Source organism: Cheilinus undulatus, unplaced genomic scaffold (genome assembly GCF_018320785.1).
Source record: "Cheilinus undulatus unplaced genomic scaffold, ASM1832078v1 Contig1, whole genome shotgun sequence".
In the NCBI taxonomy this organism is placed as follows: domain Eukaryota; kingdom Metazoa; phylum Chordata; class Actinopteri; order Labriformes; family Labridae; genus Cheilinus; species Cheilinus undulatus.
In genome coordinates this window covers 283,689-302,931 of record NW_024571676.1, presented here as the reverse complement: position 1 = coordinate 302,931, position 19,243 = coordinate 283,689, and the positions used below count along the sequence as shown (strand labels likewise).

General features: G+C 40.6%; 1 protein-coding gene across 1 annotated transcript; it reads left to right on the top strand.

Moving 5' to 3' along the window:
- The first annotated feature begins 750 nt into the window (after window positions 1-750).
- On the top strand, window positions 751-11,719 carry fgf9 (fibroblast growth factor 9). The gene is made up of 5 exons (XM_041782391.1): window positions 751-774; window positions 1,473-1,671; window positions 8,643-8,771; window positions 8,909-9,012; window positions 11,537-11,719. The coding sequence occupies exons 1-5, from the start codon at window positions 751-753 to the stop codon at window positions 11,717-11,719; spliced, it is 639 nt and encodes a 212-aa protein (XP_041638325.1).
- The last annotated feature ends 7,524 nt before the right edge of the window (window positions 11,720-19,243 follow it).

The window sequence follows — 19,243 nt, the reverse complement described above, 5'->3', positions numbered from 1 at the left end:
CTGCATACGCCACCTGCTGTTTCAGACCGAGTAAATACACAAGTGGGGCCCGGGCACAGTTCGATGTTGCTAGTGGGAAGCAAGCCAGCAGGGGGAATGGGGAGGGGGAGGAATAGTGCTGTGGCTCGGTTCAAAATAACTGGGCCTAATGTTAAAGTACTCTGAGTGTCCAATCTTAAACTTTTCCACAATATTCAAATTTTCTGAGATACTGAAATGTGGGTTTTCATCAGCTGTAAGCCATAATCATCAAAAAGAAAAGAAACAAACACTGAAATATATCAGTCTGTGTGGAATCAATCTAATGAATATGTGAGTTTACCTTTTTGAATTGAATTACTGATATTAATCAACTTTTTGATGATATTCTGATTCACTAAGATGCACCTGTATCTATTTGAGTAATCTGTGATTTGATTTGTGGATTAACTTGACATTCTTCAAAGATTAACACTCTGTTCATCCCTTTTTGATAAATTTAACTGAGAAGTTTCCTGCATCTTCTGAAATATCTACCAAATACCTACAATCACTGACTTTTTCATTCAGCTTTGAATTAAACAGTTTGGAGAAGATCTGTGAAGGCGTGGATTGTCTGGTGGTTAGGTCAAGCCCCATGCATGCAGGCAGTCTGGGTTTGAGGCCTTTGGCTCCTTTCCCTCATGTATCTTTCCGTCTCTCATCCTAGTTTCTGTCTTTTCTCTATATAAAGGATAAAGAAACTTAAAAATACCCACTAAAAAGAGCACAATGAAAAAGAAAGTCTCCCCAAGGGTATCTGAGGTATTGTGTTCACAAGACAAGCCTGACCGATGGACAACAACTTGAAACTATGAATGCCTTTGGCCTTGCCATTGATGGTGCAGTTACAAAAATCCAGTATTTCAAAACATAAGAATATGACATCAGACTTTTAAAATGTCCACCTTTTTCTCTGCAGTAGAAATGAGGGATAACCAAAACAAAACGTGACTGGATTGAGGTCACATCTCTGAACTCTTATGTTATTTTACGTTTTGTGTGTTTTATGTTTTCATCTTACTCTATCAGCTCCTCTCTCTCCAATCTCTGATTGCGATACTGAACAGACAGTATGCATGTCTCTCCCCGTCACAGGCTGATTGGACCACATGCAAACATCTTCATGGACAGAGGCTGTGGAGCGCTCTGAGACGTGTTGACTCTTCATGAATATACCTTCACTGACCTCCAGTGTTCCAATTAGAATCATAAAGTGCTTCTCATTCATTAAAGGAGAGTTATAGGAGGAAGAGAGAGGCTTCTTTGAGCACACATCACATATCTCTGCTCTGATAAAGGAGAGTACAGCTGAGTATCTCTGTGTGTTCCTGTCAGTCAGAGCTGAGGAAAAAGAGGCGTTCAGGAGATAAGGGAAGGATGTTTCAGTGGAGAAGAAGAGCGGAGACGACTTTAGTTCATCAGAAGATGTGTAACACACAGAAAGTTTGTAGGACTTCATCTTTTACTGTCTGATATGTTTCATTATGAAAGTTTCCTCTGGTCTGATGCTGCTGCCTGCCCTCCTGCTGCTCCTGCTCCTCACTGTGGAAACAAAGAAATCTGACTCAGGTGGATCACCTCCGGATCACGGCAGCCGCCTACGAGGCCTCTGGAAGCTCCACATGAGGGACACACTGCAGAAAGAAAAAGGTGAGACCACAGCAGTCTTTACAGATCTGCACCAGGCAGCTAATCACTATTTTCAAGTCATTTTAAGACAAGTTTATGTAGATTTAAAATGTTAACGATATTAAATATCACTGTGGCAGAATGTTACAGTTCCATCCAAAAATACACCATGAGCCAACATGACATCTCACTGATCTTAAAGTGAGAGATTTATTCTGGTTTACTCTCTACAAACAAAATAATAAATAGGGTCAAAGTGAATTTTCAGAAATTCCAATCAGAACATTATGAAACACTGAGGAATGTCTGGGACATGAGCCGAAATCAGAATATGCACCAGTGTCTGATTTACTAGTGGTTGGTTCATTTCATAACTATGACTCCGCTACCTCTCAGGAAAGTCCATCATGCCTAAATATGGAATCTGTCCCATACTCAATATGTGGTTGATATGAAACAACTATGGTAGTAACAGCAGTGTCATCACAACTTTGAAACCTACACTCATGCAGGGGTGAGAAGAAACTAATTACATTTACTCAAATCACTATAATTGAGTAGTTTTTGGGTTACTTATGTTTTTTTAGTAGTTTGAAATCAGTACTTCTACTTGTACTTAAGTGGTTTTTAAAGTTACTATACTTTTACTTTAGTACAGTACTCTTGTTTTTTTTCACCTCTGTTCAGAAGCTACAGAATGATCCCCCATCATATCCTAGAAAATTGGAGAGCTGCATTCTCAGGGCGAAACATTTCAGAGTTGATTCTAACTCCACTCTGAGTGAAATGGTCTTCAGTGAGGAGTAATTTGACAGTGTTAGATGTGTTTAGTTGTGTTTGATGTTGTCTGTTATATGTTCATCCTTTTGCTGATGTTTCTAGTAGGTTGTTGTTGTTTTTAATGTGAGACACATTTGCACCATGACTGAGTTAGAGTTCCTGTGCTTTAGTTGGATGTCCAGTGCGTATTCTTCAACAGAAGTACTTGCCTTGCCACACTGGCACAGATTTTCTAGAGTGCAGCTCTGTCAGACTGAACAAAATTTCAGACTTTCTAAAGTGTAGGTTAACTCCATGTAGTGTGGACTCCATGTACTTTTTCCAACCTGGTTAGAGATCTGTTCTTTTGTTGTTCCTGTTCTATTGCACAGCTCCCCAGTAGCTCCTCAGTACTCAGTTCATACTACAGTTGGATTTTTCATCAAACACCATGACAAGTGCTTCAATAAATGAAAAATCATGTCTTGCATGTTTAACCCAGGCTGCACGGCGGCACAGGAGTTAGCGCTGTTGCCTCACAGCAAGACAGTCCCTGGTTCACTTCCCGGTCAGGGCCTTTCTGTGGGGAGTTTGCTTGTTCTCCCCATGCACGCGTGGGTTCTCTCAGGGTACTCCGGCTTCCTTCCAACCACCAAAGACATGCTCATTAGGTTAACTGGTGACTCTAAACTGACCGTAGGTGTGAATGTGAGTGTGCCTGGTTGTCTGTCCCTATATGTCAGCCCTGTGATTGACTGATTACCAGTCCAGCGTGTACCCAAGTTCTTACCCAGTGATGGCTGGGACTCCCAACCCGTGACCCTCAATGGGATAAGCGGTGTAGAAAATGGATGGGATGGGATCTTTAACCCAAACTTTACTTGAAAAATGTCAACACCAACAAGCACAGGAGAATAGAATATAATGCCTTTGACCATCACTGCTCAAGCAGTACAACAGAATTAAAAGTGTTAAATCTGAGACTGTGCAAATCTAAAATCAGAAACCACAGCACATATAACAAAAACCTAAGAAATGCAGACAGGTAGTAACTGGTAAACTGCAAAAATAACAAGGATTGTATAGGTGTTGATACTGACTTCTATTAAGCATCGTCGTGTACCTCGTTTGCTACTTCTCGTCTGTACCCACTGTTTGTCATTTTAACATGGCGTCTTAAATCAGTGTTGACACTTGCAGTGTGTGCAGATGCAGCATGTTCATTACCTGGTACTTTACAAAGTTAGCTGTACCTCTCCTGGAGCTCTTAAGAAAACACCGCCTTCCTAAGCAACAGCCACATCTAGAGATGAGATAACACGTGTAGAGATAGATGATCATTGAATTTTGACTCTTGGTGTGTTAGTGTTAGCCTTAGCAAAAACATTTATCGGCACAGACAAGTCAGTCAGCGCTGCAGGTGTGATGTCCTGCATTGTCTTGTTGTCTTATTTGGTTGAACAAGGACAGGGACTCTTAGGGTGTATTCACACCTGTGGCTCATTTGCTTTGTTCTGATTCAGGGGCAAAAACGATACAGTCGTCACTTGGTTCGTTTGTGTTCACACAGCAAAAGTCTCTTGCGGTCCAAAGTTGTAAACAAATGCGACGTGCGATCCAATTTGTCTCTCATTGGTCAGAAATCTTACCCGGAAGGCGGGGGAGTTTCCTTATCTTCATTCATTCATTCAGGTTCTTAACCGCTTTCCACAGGGAAAAACAACAGCCATGGAACATCAGCAGCGTGTGTGGCTAGTGTTTTTTATAGTGTTCATCAGGCTAATGTACCAGTGTTTGCTAAATCAACAAAATATGCTTTTTTTTCGACAGTCAAGACCGCGTCTGGAAAATAATGTGCTGATGCACTTGTTAAAACGAAGACCTGCCGCCTCACGGAGCCCACGACTTGTTTCACTCAGATAGATCTGTTGTTCTTCTGCCTTCTCTTCTTCTTCTGCTGTTGCTGATTCTTCTACTCCTTCTTCTTCTATTGTTTTAACTGAACGGTTGGAAACCGGGCATGTTACTGCCCCCACGACCACAGTGTGTACTACAGTTATGAGTCAGTTGTGCCGGTTTCTGAGGTGATTGTGTTCTCACTGCAAAGGAACCGCTACAGGGCTCGAATGGAAGTGAGCCGAGACCCCCCTATTTTGGCGATCTCGATCCGCTTGTTTTGTCCCACATCCGAGTGCGGTTGCTGTGTTCACATATGTCCAAACAAACCGGACTTTAGGGGGGTGTGCTCACTGTTTCGAAACAACTGCCCCAAACGAGCCAGGTGTGAATACACCCTTAAAAACTGGGACACATAGGTGGTTTAAATATTTTTGTTGGGACTCAGGATATAAGGCTTTAAAAACTGGGATATATGGTCACCCCCATCCAAAGATTTAAATAGAGAAATGATGATGAATTTATCAACAAATCATAAGATAGAATGAGGCTTTTATGGACCCCCATAAGTCCATAAAAGGGGGGCAAGGGTGCAAATAAATCTGTTGATTTGATTCTTCAAATGTCTGATCCTGTGTTTTTCAGTTCTGCATCATTTTAACGTTAGTAAAACAAGTTTTTGCTTTTTTTAATTTTTTAGGTGTCTGAAAGCATAAAGAAAACAGCTAAAGTAATGAAGCCTCCTTTAGGCTCATACAAGACTGTTAAAGATTTTTCCAATACGGCTAAACACAAAACCCTCAGCCCACAACCCTGGTTATGGGGACCCCATCATCAGACATGTCAGGTCTGGCACAGCTATAACACGTTGTTTCCCGGGACCCACTGTCCATGACATTACTGATAAAACCAGGTAGGCTACTTGCCAATAATCCAGAAATCACCAAAGTCATAATCCACATAGGGACAAATGACATCCGTAAGCAGCAGTCAGAACTCCTGAAAACAGACTTCCTCCACATGTTCAACAACACTTAAAGATCCGTGAGCCCCGTCCTTGTGCCCGGTCCATCCTATGGCCGAGCGTTTAAGTCGGCTAATGGCGCAGCACACCTGGCTGTCATTAGCCTGTGCTGCTCACGGCGTCTTCTACATCAGCAGCTCTGACACTTTCTGGAATAGATGGGAGTTGTTCAAAGATGATGGTGTTCACCGGAACAGGTTAGGGACTTAAATGCAATCAGGAAACATTTTCTGTAGTGATTCCCACACACATAGGTAACCAAAGGCTGAATCTCAATCTCCTCCCTGAACCCTGAGTCCTGTGCCCTTATTGACTTAACTGACTGCACCTGGGAATGATTGAGTGTTTGAGGCTGCAAGGGCTCGAAGTGGTAGAAACAGGAATGGGACAGCCGTCTGTTTTTTGTTGACAGTCAGCATTTTGCAGAGCTATAACAAAGATGAAAACAAGCGTGCCTCACTTATACACCTTTTTTCTCAGTGGATGAAAGATGTTTTATTTAATTTACTTACTGGAAAAATACTTTATTTTTACAACATCCATCCCGTTTGGCAACCTCCATGTTTTGTTGTTTACAAGGGGATTTTAGATGTGCAAAAAATAAAAAACAATACTGGAGTGTTTTTCACCAACAATCTTTACAGGCATGTTTTGGGGACCTCTGAGACCAATACAGACTTTTCTTAAAAGGGTAAAATATGCCCCCTTTAAAAAAAGTATTAATCATTCAGACACTACATTTTTTATTTACTTGGGTTGTCTTTGTGGAATATAAAAATTGGTATGACGATCCGAAACATTTAAGTGTGATAAATATGCAAAAAAAAAATCAGGAATCAGAAAGGGGGCAAATACTTTTTCTATTTTTTTTTAAAGATTTATTTTTGGGCCTTTCATGCCTTTATTTGATAGAGGAAGGACAGTGGATAGACTCGGAAACAGGGAAGAGAGTGGGGAGAGTCATGCGGCAAAGGGCCACAGGCCAGACCTGAACCCGGGCCGCCCGCGCACACGGGTAGCACCCCAAACCACTCGACCACCTGCGCTCCCGGCAAATACTTTTTCACAGCACTGTTTATGTCTCAGTGTCCCCTGATAATCTTATTCTCATGAATAATGCCATCATTATTTAATGGCTTTGAATAAATTACATATTTGCTAATGCAAGATGTTCCTACACTTCCACCTAATATTAGACCAACCTGTCGCCTCCCCCTGTCTGCCCTGATTCTTTCTCTTTCTTCTTTCTCTCCATCCTCACACCTGAATGATATGAACTTTGTTAAGGAAGTTTCAAAAATACAGCAGTCATATATATATAGTCATATCCTTCCTGGATATCAGTTACTGATTGGACACTGCGTCTGATCAGACTTATCAGATAGATCACAACAGCACTGTAGTGTTACATCATAGTGAAGATGTTTAAACTCACGTGTGTCACTCTAAGCTCTATAATTCGTTTGTTTTATGATTAACCATCTAGTTAAAAATGATAACTGTCTGAACAACACAATAACCACAAACAAGTTCCTTTATTTTTCTTGTCATGATCTGTTTTGTGTAAATACTGACCAGTACACAGTTGCAAGACAACAGTAACCTGTCGTTTTACGAGCTTTAGCAAACCTGAATATTTAGCAGCCCTCTCTTGTTACACTGACATAACTTACCTACTGTCTTTGAAAAGCTTTTTATTTCATCCCTTCTGCCTCTTCCGTTTTCTGTTTTGTGCCCCCGAGACCTTTCTTTTCTGCCTCTCCATCTTTAGCTCCCTGTCATCAGATGGCCACACGTTTCAAATGAAAGCACTGGTACTCGACAGGGCGCCTATAGTGTATGTTGGGGGGGCGAAAGGAGGGGAGGTGACGGAGCGGAGGGGTGCCTAATCAGAGACGTGCTTCTGTTATTGATCATATCGTTTACACAAACAGCTGTTAAATAGAGAAAATGCTGACTTGAAATAATATTCCCCCATCGCTTTGGCGCCCCTTTAGTGTGGCGCCCCTATGCGCCGCATATAGTGCATACCCACTTTTTGCGCCACTGCTCCCTGCCCAGCCACCTCAGGACCCCACAGACTGTAGATGCTTTCAAAAAGCACCTAAAGACCTTCCTCTTTAAAGAGGCTTTTAACTTTCATGTTTTTTCACTATTCCTTTTTTACTGTGTGCTTGTAGCACTTTAAGATTTCTCGAAATGTAAAGTGCGTTATAAATAAACTTTATTATTATTATGATTATGAAATAAACCACTGGATGTCACAGAACTTTCTCCAGCTCAACAAAGACAAAACAGAAATCCTGACTGTAGGTCCACAAAAACAGAGACAAGAATTTTATCCATTTCATCCTCACTTCCTTTTAAGCCCAGTGAGCATGTCAAAAATCTCGTTGTTATCATTGACACAAATCTAAACTTCCAAGATCATATAACCACCATCACCAAAACAGCCTTTTACCACCTAAAATAATTTCTGAACTTCAGTCGTTCATGTCTCAATCTGTTTCTAAAACACTGGTTCATGCATTCATATCCAACAGACAGACTCCAACTCATCCAAAATAGTGCAGCTCAAGTTTTAACAAGAACAAGGGAAATGGAACACATCACACCAATCCTGAGAAATCTTCGTTGGCTTCCAGTCAAAAACAGGACTGACTACAAAGTACTAGTCCTTGTTTACGAATCTTTGAGTAGTATGGCACCTCAGTACCTTTCTGACCTGCTCACAGGCTATTATCCAGTCAGACCACTCAGATCTTCAGGTATGGGCGTCCTCAATGTACCTAAAGTTAGAGGTAAATCTGATGAGGGAGCATTTAGTCATTACGGTGCTGACCTGAGAGCTGAAGACACTTTAGACTCTTTTAGGAGCGGTCTGAAAACACTGCTTTTCTCTCGTTCCTTTAACTGTTAGACCTGCAGTATTTTTGAATTTCAGAAAGAAAAGACAACATAAGCTATATTATATGTGTATTTTGTGCGTGTATGGGTGTGTGTGAGTGGTTTATTGCTTTTCCTGTTTGCATTTTATCTTTTGTAAAGCACATTGACTTTACATTTGTATGAAATGTGCTATACAAATAAAGTTGAATTGAATTGGATTTTTCCATCTAGCCAGGACATTTTGTTCTTGGTGGTTTGATCAAAAAGTGAAGGATGTTAAAAACATGGCACCTGAGCGCTGACATAAGTAAAGTAAACATCCCATGTTGTATCATATGATGAGAACTACGCTCAAATTCCTGTTTTATTGTTCCCCTTCGATAAAAGCGTAGTTTTCAGATTCTTTTCCGTTTCTTTGGAGCAGGTTCAAGTCCTCCTCCAGTCAAAGACCGAGTCAAACAGCAGCTGCTTTACTGTCGTGTTGGGATCGGTTACCATCTGCAGATTCTGCCCAGCGGCTCTGTGGGAGGTGTCCACAGACCCACCGACTTCTGTGAGTTCAGGTTTCTGACCTTCTTCACTATTTTCATATACACAGTACATTATTTCTTTACATTACTATGAAAATGTATGTAGGGGCGTATGCTCATCTAAGCCTTGTGTTACTGTTGAACTCTTTGTCTCCTGCAGGTTGGCTGAAGGTGTTTGCCATGAAACGTGGCGTGGTGGGAATCAGAGGAGTGAAGAGCGGCCTGTACCTCTGTATGAATGGAGACGGACTGGCTTATGGAGCGGTATGTAGCTCACTGCACAGTCTTTAACAGACGGATAATAATTTAAAAAGAAGCATCAGACACAGTGCCTCAGTGCCTATAAAAAGTATTCACCACCTTGGAAATTTTCTGAGAAATCAGTCATGGTTAGTATAATTTGAGTTTTTTGACAAAAAGATAAAAGAATATTAAAAAAAAATTCTACAAAGTAATCTCAATTAAATAGAAATCTGTCATCTAAAATAAGTGAGTCCATAAATACCCCCCCCCCTTCTAGTCAGTATTTAGTAGAGTCACCTCTGGCTGCAGTCACAGCTCTGAGTCTGTGTGGACAGGTCTCAGTCAGGCTCAAACATCTGGACTCTGGAGTTTTACTCCATTCTTCTTTGATAAACTGCTCAGGCTCTGTCGGGTTGATCAGGGATCAGGAGTGAACAGTCCTTTTCAAGTCCAGTCAAAAATCCTCTACTGGATAGAGGTCTGAACTTTGACTTGGCCCCTCCAGAACATTCCCCTTGTTGTCTTTAAACCATTTCTGTGTAGCTTTCTCTTTTTGGATGCTTCGGCTCATTGTCTGACTGGAAAATAAATCTTCTCCTAAGCCATAGTTCTCTGTCAGACTGAAGAAAATTGTCCTCCAGGATTTTCTTATATTTGTTGCATTTATTTTCCCCTCTACCTTTACAAGCTTTCCAGGGCCGGCTGCTAAGAAGCATCCCCACAGCATGATGCTGCCACCGACGTGCTCCCCAGTGGGGATGGTGTGTTTGTGGTGATGTGCAGTCTGATGGTCAAAAAGCTCCATTTTGGTCTCATCAGACCAAAGAACTTTCCTCTTCTTGACCTTGGAGTCTCCCACATGCCTTTAGGTGAACTCTAGTCCAGACTGAATCTGAGTTTTCTTCAACAGTGTCTTTCTCTTTGCCACTCTCCCATAAATCTTTGACTGGTGAAGAACCCGGCCAACAGTTGTTGTCTGCAGAGTCTCTCTCATCTCAGCTGCTGAAGCTTGGAACTCCTTCAGAGTAGTCATAGGTGTCTTGGTGTCTTCTCTCACCAGTGTCCTTCTTGCATGCTCTCTCAGTTTGTGAGGACGGCCTGATCTAGGCAGATTCACACATGTGACATTTTCCTTCATTTCTCCATGATGGATTTAACTGAACTCTGGGGGATGTTCAGAGCCTTGGAAATGTTTCTGTATCCACTTCTACTTTTCAATAACCATTTCACTGAGTTGCTTAAAATGTTCTTTTGTCTTCGTGGTGTAATGGTAGCCAGGAATACTGATGAACCAGTGACTGGACCTTCCAGACAAAGGTATCTTTATTCTACAATCACTGAGACACATTCACTGTACTCAGCTGATCTACATTTCAGTAACTGTGAGACTACTAGCACCAACTGTCTGGACCATGAATGATTTCTAAACTTTCTATAGGCACTGTGCAGTCAGCCCAACCATCACAAGTGCCATCTGAGGAAAAACACAACGCCAACAGTATGAATTTAGAGGAGAGGGACCAAGAGATGTGAGATGATGTATCAAATTAATGTAATAAAAATAATAGAAAGAAATCAAATTAGACATTAAAGAAGGCAAAGCATTACAATTGCATGAAAGCAGATAAAAGGAACTGAGGCAGGAAAATTAATCAGTAAAAAGTAAAACTTTAAAAGATTAAAATAGATGCATCTGTCCACTATTTATACCACTTGACCTGACTGGGGTTGCAGGCTTCTGGAGCCAGTTCTAACTAGCTTTGGGCAAGTGGCAGGGTTACACCCTGGTCTAGGGCTGAGAGACGATGTTCATGCTCACACTCACATCTACGGGCAGTTTAGAGTCATCAACTAACCTAACAAGCATAACTTGAGATGGTGGGAGGAAGCAGAAATGCCCAGGGAGCGATGCCTGAGACAGCAGCGCCACCCACTGCACCACAGTACAGCCAGAAATACCAACATACAAACAATAATTCAAAATAAAAGCAAAATTAACAAAGCCAGTGACAAAAAGGAAAGTGAGGACTGTAGGATACTAAAATAATTAATAAAATATAAGAAACAACATAAAATAAGAAGTAAAAGATGATATTAGTAAATGGTTTGAAATAAAAGCATAAAGGTAAATTTTAAGAAGTTACCATTAAGCCGGGACTTTTCCTCTGAGCCTGATCTCCTCGAGTAGGTCGTTCCAAAGTCTAGGGGCCCTGATGGAAGAGGCCTGATCATATTTAGTTTTAAGTCTCGACTTTGGAAAGACCAAGAGACCCCCACCTGAGAATCAGAAGATACAGGGTAGCTCATAGAGGGTCAACAATGCTGTTATGTAGCTTGGAGCCAGACTCATAGGGGCTTCAAAATGATAAGCAGCATCTTAAATTAATTCTGAAACAAACAAGAAGCCAATTAGAAGAAGCTGATGTGATGTCTGCAAAGACAAATAGAGTTGGATAATGATTAATGAACGACCTTTTCCACTTAACAGTGCATGTAAATTATTGTTTGAGCCAAAAATGATCTGATGACATGCCGTCTTTTCCAGGAGGAATTTTCTGACGACTGCCTGCTGAAAGAGAACCTGGAGGAGAATCACTACAACACCTACTCGTCTCTGTCACACCCAGGCATCTACCTGGCTCTCTCACCCAAAGGAGAGCTCAGGAAGGGAAACGGCGCAGGACGACACCAGGCCTGCACCCACTTCTTACCCAGAAAGACAAGTTAGCCTTGATACAAAGCCAAGTATGAGGAATATGGGTGCACGCCGTGCTTCTTCAGCTTCTAAGAAAAGCTCAAGACTGAAAAAGATCTAGAGACTGCAACAAGGAGAAACTTACAACTGTTTCACATCCAGATATTTCTTGGAGTCTTTAAGAGTGAACTAAGCTCAAACACTATTCAGCCTGTTGATAAGACCAGGATTAGTGTGACGATAAATCAGCAAAAAAAATAAAAAAAAAACACACAAACACACACACAATATGAAAGGAACACAGACAGAAGATTCTTAAAGGTCACATATTATGCAAAATACACCCCTGCCCTCCACCTTTCAGAAAATGTGTGCTGAAAGAAGCCGTTCTCAGATTTTCCCCTCATGATGTCATATGGGGAGTTAGCCCCGCTCCCAGGTTTGGTTGGCCCTCCTTTCCTGATCCTCCTCTCAGCTGCCAGCTGAGAGGAAAGAAACAGAGTTGACTGATTTGAAACAGGGAGAAGGAGGTGGGGAACAATAGCAAGGTTCAAAAGGAATCACACCTGGACTGCCTTCATCACTGACTCTCCTTTCTATCTGAGGTGTAACAACAAACCATCCGAGGTCTTCAGTCTAAGACTTTTTCATCTACCTTTAGAGCATAAGGCGAGAGTCCATCAGCTTTAGCTAATCCCATTCATGCACATTTATGCACATAGCTGAAGCAGCAGTGGGAGCACATTTGGGTTAAGTGCCTTGCCCAAGTACTCATCAACATGTGACTGCAGGAGCCGGGGATCAAACCAGTGACCTTAAGGTTGGAGAGATGACAGACTCTCAGCAGACTGACATGACTGTAACAACAGAGAAACTGCCACTTAAAAGCTGTTTTTCATTTGCATCTGATTCATCTTTTCTACTTTGGGATGGTGGTGTTTAATTTATTTGCATTTTTAAAATAAAATCTATTTTTATATTCAAATAAGAAAAAAAAAAATCCCCCTCCCCTTTCTTTCTCCAACTCTCAGAAAATGTGTGCTGAAAGAAGCCGTTCTCAGATTTTCCCTTCATCATGTCATGTGGGGAGTTAGCCCCGCCCCCAGGTTCGGTTGGCCCTCCTGGAAGAAAGTTCCACACCCTCTCCTGATCCTCTGCCAGCTGCGAGGAGGATCAGGAGAGCCACATCCATTTCCTGAGAGGGGTGGAGTCAGGGGCGGAGTCAGACATCTCATTAACATTTTAAGACACAGACACAGAAACAGCTCGTTCTGAGCAGAGCTGAGACAGATTGGACATGCAAAAATCCAATACTGGAGTGTTTTGTCAGCAACAAACTTCACAGGCATGTTTTGGGGACCTCTGAAACCAGTATAAACTTGTCTTAAAGGGGTCAAATATGTGACCTTTAAGTACATGGATTTTAATACCTGATCTGGTCACTGTTGGTGTAAAGTCATGTGGCTGAATACTTTTGTCCATATGGTGTACTCAGTTTGTAACATCTGCATTGTAAATTGAGTGTTTTCGCACCTCCCTGTGGTAGCTGCTCATTAAAGCAACATGACAACACCAAAATAAATGAACAGATGACCCAGATTCTGTGCGACAAAACCGACATTCACCGGATTCTTTAATACCCCATACATTTAGCATTTTTTTAGTAGCCAAAAAGTTACAGATTATTTTTAACTGAAAGTACCTTTCAAAGGTGTCTACTGTTGTCTTACAAATCAGACCAAAAACTAAACATAACAGAGGGATGGATGAAGGATGATTCACATCAGAGCCTGTTCTCTCTTGCTCGCTCACCACCACCCGACTCTCCTCTCTCTCTCTCCCTCTCTCTCTCTTTCTCTGAACCTCACTTTAACACCATAGTGTCCATGATACTATGAGACATATAACAGAGACAGAATTAGAAAGTTGTTCTCCATCTCTCCAACTTGTCTCAGTGCTGTGATGCATGAGCGTGTGCTGTATGAAGCTCTGAGTCAGGATGGATCCAGCGGGATTTTAGGGTGCTTTCACATTAGGCCTCGAACCGCGCCGCGGCGCAATTCCTCCCCCTCCCCCTTCCCCTGCAGGCATGCTTTCACACTAGCAATATCAAACCTGCCCTGGCGCACTTGCGTATTTACTCGGTCTTAAACAGCAGGTGGCGGTATGCACGTAGCTGGTTTACAACCCCCCAAAGGAGGAGAAAGAAGAAGAAGATTGTTTTTGTTTTGACCCAGCAAAAAGTCCATCATGCATCCATGGATGATTAAAATCACTTTTAAGATGCCAGCAATTTCGCTCTTCGTATCTGCACATCTACTACAGCTCAGAGGATGAAATGGGCTCAGGCTGCAGAGATACAGTGGTTTTTGAGGTGACAGGAGACTTTTATTGCCTTTGCATCTCCTCTCACTGACTCCAGCCTGTGTTCATCTGTAAGGTGAGTCACAACAGACCATTTATTGACTGGATTCTGATGATTTCCGCCCTTTATTGAGGAAAAAGGTGAACAAACTGGCGCGCTGTTTAAAGAAGTTTAGTTTTTATGGTGACGTCATAAAGCTGATACAGCGCTCTGTCCCAGCACAACCTCTGGTTTGTGCTTATGTGCAAACAACATGTAATATCGAGTACTGGTTGTAATCACACACCCAAGCATCCACTCTTTCATGAAAAACAGACGTTGTCCAGTTCAGCGGAGTGTAAGCCTGCTCACAGCAGACCCAAACCTCTGCCCTCCTCCCATTGGAAATGGCTGGAGGCGTGTTGGTAGCCCACTACATGTGCTCGGCGGTGTGTCTGTAAGCCCCTTAAGTGAATAGATTAACGTGCGATAATTTTCTTATCGCGCGATAAGAGTCTCGCGTTAACGGAGCACGTTAACGCCGTTAACGGCCCAACAATATTTGTAACCATCTGTAGTTTTTTAGAGTTGGCTGGCAGACTACAAATTTAGAATTTCCATCATTAATTTTTCTTTTCCAGTGCATCATAAGAGCAGAAACCAACTGGTTAAAGGATTGAAGAGAACAAAGAGAACCGAATATTTTAGTTAATTGGTTGTAACTTGTAAGTTTTCCCTCCTCATTAACAAGGTCATTTATACACCAAACACCAAATTCAAAAAGCCTCCTCCAAAACAATGGCTTCCCTTCAATCAGGATATTGGAATTAAACCATATAACCTGCTGCAGGACCTCATCTCTGCCCTCTGAAGGATTGAACTGAAAACACAACTAGCTTTGAATTACCTCTTTTAAAAACAGATGAATTCCTAAGTATGTTTTCAAATAAACCCATGTGACAAAGTTGAATTTGCAAAAAAGGGTAAAGTCTTTTCTCGGACAGTGGATGAGTACTTTCCAGTAACCTGGATAAGAACCAATCCTTATTCAGATACATTTTTTGAACAAAAGCAGCCTTTAAACTAAGCCACAAAACCTGAAGATTTAGTAATTTGAAACCACCCATCTCATAATTTTTGTTGTATAAAACGGCTCTTTGAATCCTTTCTGTTTTTTTATTCCAGAGGAAACTAAATATCTTTTGTTCAAAAGTCTTGAAAAAGGATTCTGATGGACTAGGAAACAGCATAAAAAGATAAGTAAATTGTGAAACTACAAGAGAATTTACCAAAAAAATCTTTCCAAAAAGTGTTAAGGTTTCCTCTCTCCATGGCTGTAAGATTTTTTCCATCTTAGTCATTTTATTATCATAATTTATCGTACAAAGATCCTTTAAATCTTCTGCCATCACTTTACCAAGCAAACTGACCGGTTCATCGGTCCATGTAACTGGAAAGTTGCATGTTAACCTGAAGTTTGTCCCCTTTAATGCGCCTGTTCTAAGAATGACACATTTTCCAAAGTTTGGTTTTAGGCCAGATATTTTTGGAAAACTGTCTAGGTCTCCAATGAGAGCATTCAAAGTAGGAAGGTTTGGACTTAACAGAAAGCTGGCATCATCTGCATACATTGATATTTTTCTTGTAAGACCCTCTATTTAAAGCCCCTCCACATTTTTATTTTCTCTTACTTTAACTGCTAACATTTCAATTGCAATAACGAATAGGTTCGGAGACAATGGGCATCCTTGTTTTACTGACCCAGACAGATATCTATTATTGATCATTTTACAGCTAGTACCGTTATATAGTACTCTTACCCAGTTGATCAATGATTTGCCAAAATTAAAGAATCCCAAACACTTGAAAATGAAATCAAAATGGATTTTGTCAAAGGCCTTCTCCAAATCAGGAAAAAAAAAAAAAAAAAAAAAAAACCTGGCTTTTTCCTTGATTCATAGTCTTCCATAAATTCTAGCAGTTGCCAGATATTATTGCCAATAAATCGACCCTGCATAAAGCCGGATTGATCTTGATGTATAATATATGATAACACTTTTTTTAAACGAAGGGCTATACACTTAGCAAGTATCTTAACATCGTAGCATTGGAGTGTAATTGGTTTCCAGTTTTTAAGGAGTACTGGGTCCTTATATTGACCATTGGATTCTTGTTTTAGTTAAAGGGAGATTAGGCCTTCTTTTTGAGAATTAGACAGATATCCAATACTGTCGTAAAATTAAAACAGGGAAGTAATGGTGCCTTAATAAAATCAAAAAATGTCTGATAAACTTCTATTGGTATTCCATCTAATCCCGGGGTTTTACCTGCTTTAAAGGACATTATAGCAGAGTGGAGCTCCTCCTCTGTAATCAAGCCTTCACATGACTCTTTTTGAGAATCTGAAAAATAAAAAATTCCTGATAAATTTCATCTTCTATTTGATTGGTTTGAGGATGTAAGGGGAATATCTTGGTAAAATATTTTTCTTCCTCTTTTAAAATATCTAACTGGTTTTCTAGCAAATCTCCATTATTTGAAACAAGATTTATAATATTCTTTTTTGAAAAGTTTCTATGTTGGAGTCTCAAGAACAGCTTTGTAATTTCTCCCCCTTTTCCATCCCGTCTGCTCTTTTTTGGTAATTAGCTATTAAAGGACCTCTCCTCGTTAAAACTATCAAATTCCTTCTGTTTATTTTCCAAGTCATTGAACAGATCATTTGATGCATTGCTGGAGCTATCAATCTGTAGGGTCAATCTTTGTATTTCAGTTATCAGGGTTTGTTCCTTTAATTTTCTCTTTTTATTTTTCCAGGATGAATAAGCAATCACATGTCCCCTAAATGAACATTTGAACGCATCCCAAACCATCAAAGGATTAGCTGTGGCAATATTTATTTGGAAGAAATCCTTGATAAAGTTTTCAGTTTCACTGACAAATTCCTCATCTATAAGTAGAGTCTGGTGAAATTTCCAATATCCTGGTCCACACTTGCTCTCCTCTAATAAAATGTTTAATGAAATGAGATGATGATCTGACTTTATTTTATCCTCAATTAAAACACTTGTTACTGTAGGGATGAGAGAAAATGAAACTAAAAAATAATCTATCCTGCTAGTCTGATTCTGTCTTCTCCATGTATATCTTTACAGTTTTGGGTTCCTGAAATGCCAGATATCAACTAAATCTAAAGTGTCCATTGGATTATGGATTTTTGTGAGTGCATGTGGATGGTAGTTTGTACCAGAACGTCCTTTTCAATCCATGACTCCGTCTAAAGCAGTATTAAAGTCTCCCAGCATAATTATTGTTCTATCTGTGTCTAGTAACTGGTTTCCTAATTCATCAAAAAAAGTTTGGTTCATCTGTGTTCCGCCCATATACATTAACTAGACAAATATTTTTTCCTTGTATAGTCAAATTCAACATTATCCAGCGTCCCACTTGGTCCGTGTCAACGGAACATATTTTAAACTCAAACTGCTTTTTAAAAAGATTCATGACACCCCTCAAATTGTGCTGACCATGCGAGGAAAAAATGGGACCATCCCATTGTTTTGTTAAAGAGATTTCATCTTCCTCTGTTGAGTGTGTTTCTTGTAAACCAAAAATATGCTGTTTCTTTTGTTTTAACCATGAAAATATAGTACGCCTTTTTTTTTAAATCAGCAAGACCACTGCAATTGTAACTTGCAATGCCTATCCCATCACACATTACGTTACTATTGGCCATGGATAGATATTATCTGGAAGCATTATCTTTATTGATTATTAAGCTCTGGTAAGAAAGTACTGCATTTAAATCATTTGTGCTATTTAGCGACTCAAACCCCTACACACAACATGAAACAAAGAAAAGCAGTAACATAAAACACATAACACATAACATGGACCCTGTCTACCCATTAAGAAACAAAACAAAACCCTAAACTTAATAACAGCGGAAAAAAAACCCAACCCAACCAAGAAAACTCAAACTGACATTAATAAAGCTCCTCAACAGATTTGAGGAAAAGGCAAACAGATAAATCTAGATAAGCCGTATTGTGTAATGTCCCTGAATGCATCCCTTAGCATGCTGCAGAGTCGTTGCTAGGCAAGCAGTGCAAACAAGTAACTTTCTCAGCCAATCAGAAGCGCACATGGCTGCAGGCTGCGAGATGTCAGTCATTCACTGTTTCCGGTTGTCCTCCGTGATTTTCATGTTGTAAAATATCACCCTGGAACAGCTGACCATTAACACACAGTTTGTCGGACTTTTTCCACTTTTTTCCTGAGCTCGTTCATGACTGGAATGATTTTACGCCGGTTCTCCGTGATTTCCGGAGGTTATTGATTACTCAGGTAGAAATGTGTGCCCATTAGCCTTTTGCTAAGGCTCAGGATCTGATCCTTGGATTTTGAGCTCACAAACTTCACCACAAGTGGCCTTGGTTTCCCAGTTTTTTTCTCTTTACGGGATCTAAGCCTATGGACGTGCTCCAGTTGGATTTTCTTGATATCCTCCTCAGGGATTTTAAGTTGTTCCTGCATAAACTTCTGCACAATGACCTCTGATGTTTCATAAGTTTCCGTCTCTTTTTCCTCTATCCCCATAAACAAAAGATTGTCCCGCGTACTTCTGCACTGGAGATCCAGAAGAGATGTTTTGAGTTTTAACTGCAGGTGTGTCACTTCCTTCCTCAGAGCTTTGTTTTCCTTTTTTAGCTCCATAATTAGTCCATTATTGTACTCCACAGATTGTTTCAAGTCCAAGACATCAGCTTTCAGTTCTTTAAGAATGTCAAGCTTTTTAAGTTGAGTAGAGATTGCACGTCACATCTCCTGATCTTCCTCTGTGAATGTCGTTGTAATTTCATCCGATTCACTCGAACCCAGCAGTGCTCGGGCGCGTTTAGAGTCCGGTTCTTTTCTACTTTGCATGGTGAAGTTTAAAAAGCTGAAGAAGGCTTTGATAGTAGCAAACTTGCCAAAAAATAAGAAATAAAATGAATAGCAGTCTGTGCACAAACGTGGATAATTGCCTGATGAACACGTCGGCGTGGTGTCCCAAACAAATTCAGAGATTTCCGTTGCCTTTATGAGCTTGCCTCTGGCTACCTGGAGTCTTTGATTTTAAAATAATACTCTTACCAGAGAGTTGCTGGCAACATGTGCAAGAGTGGGGCATCATATTTACAGATGATTGAGTTTCTGGTTCAGTTGTTTAA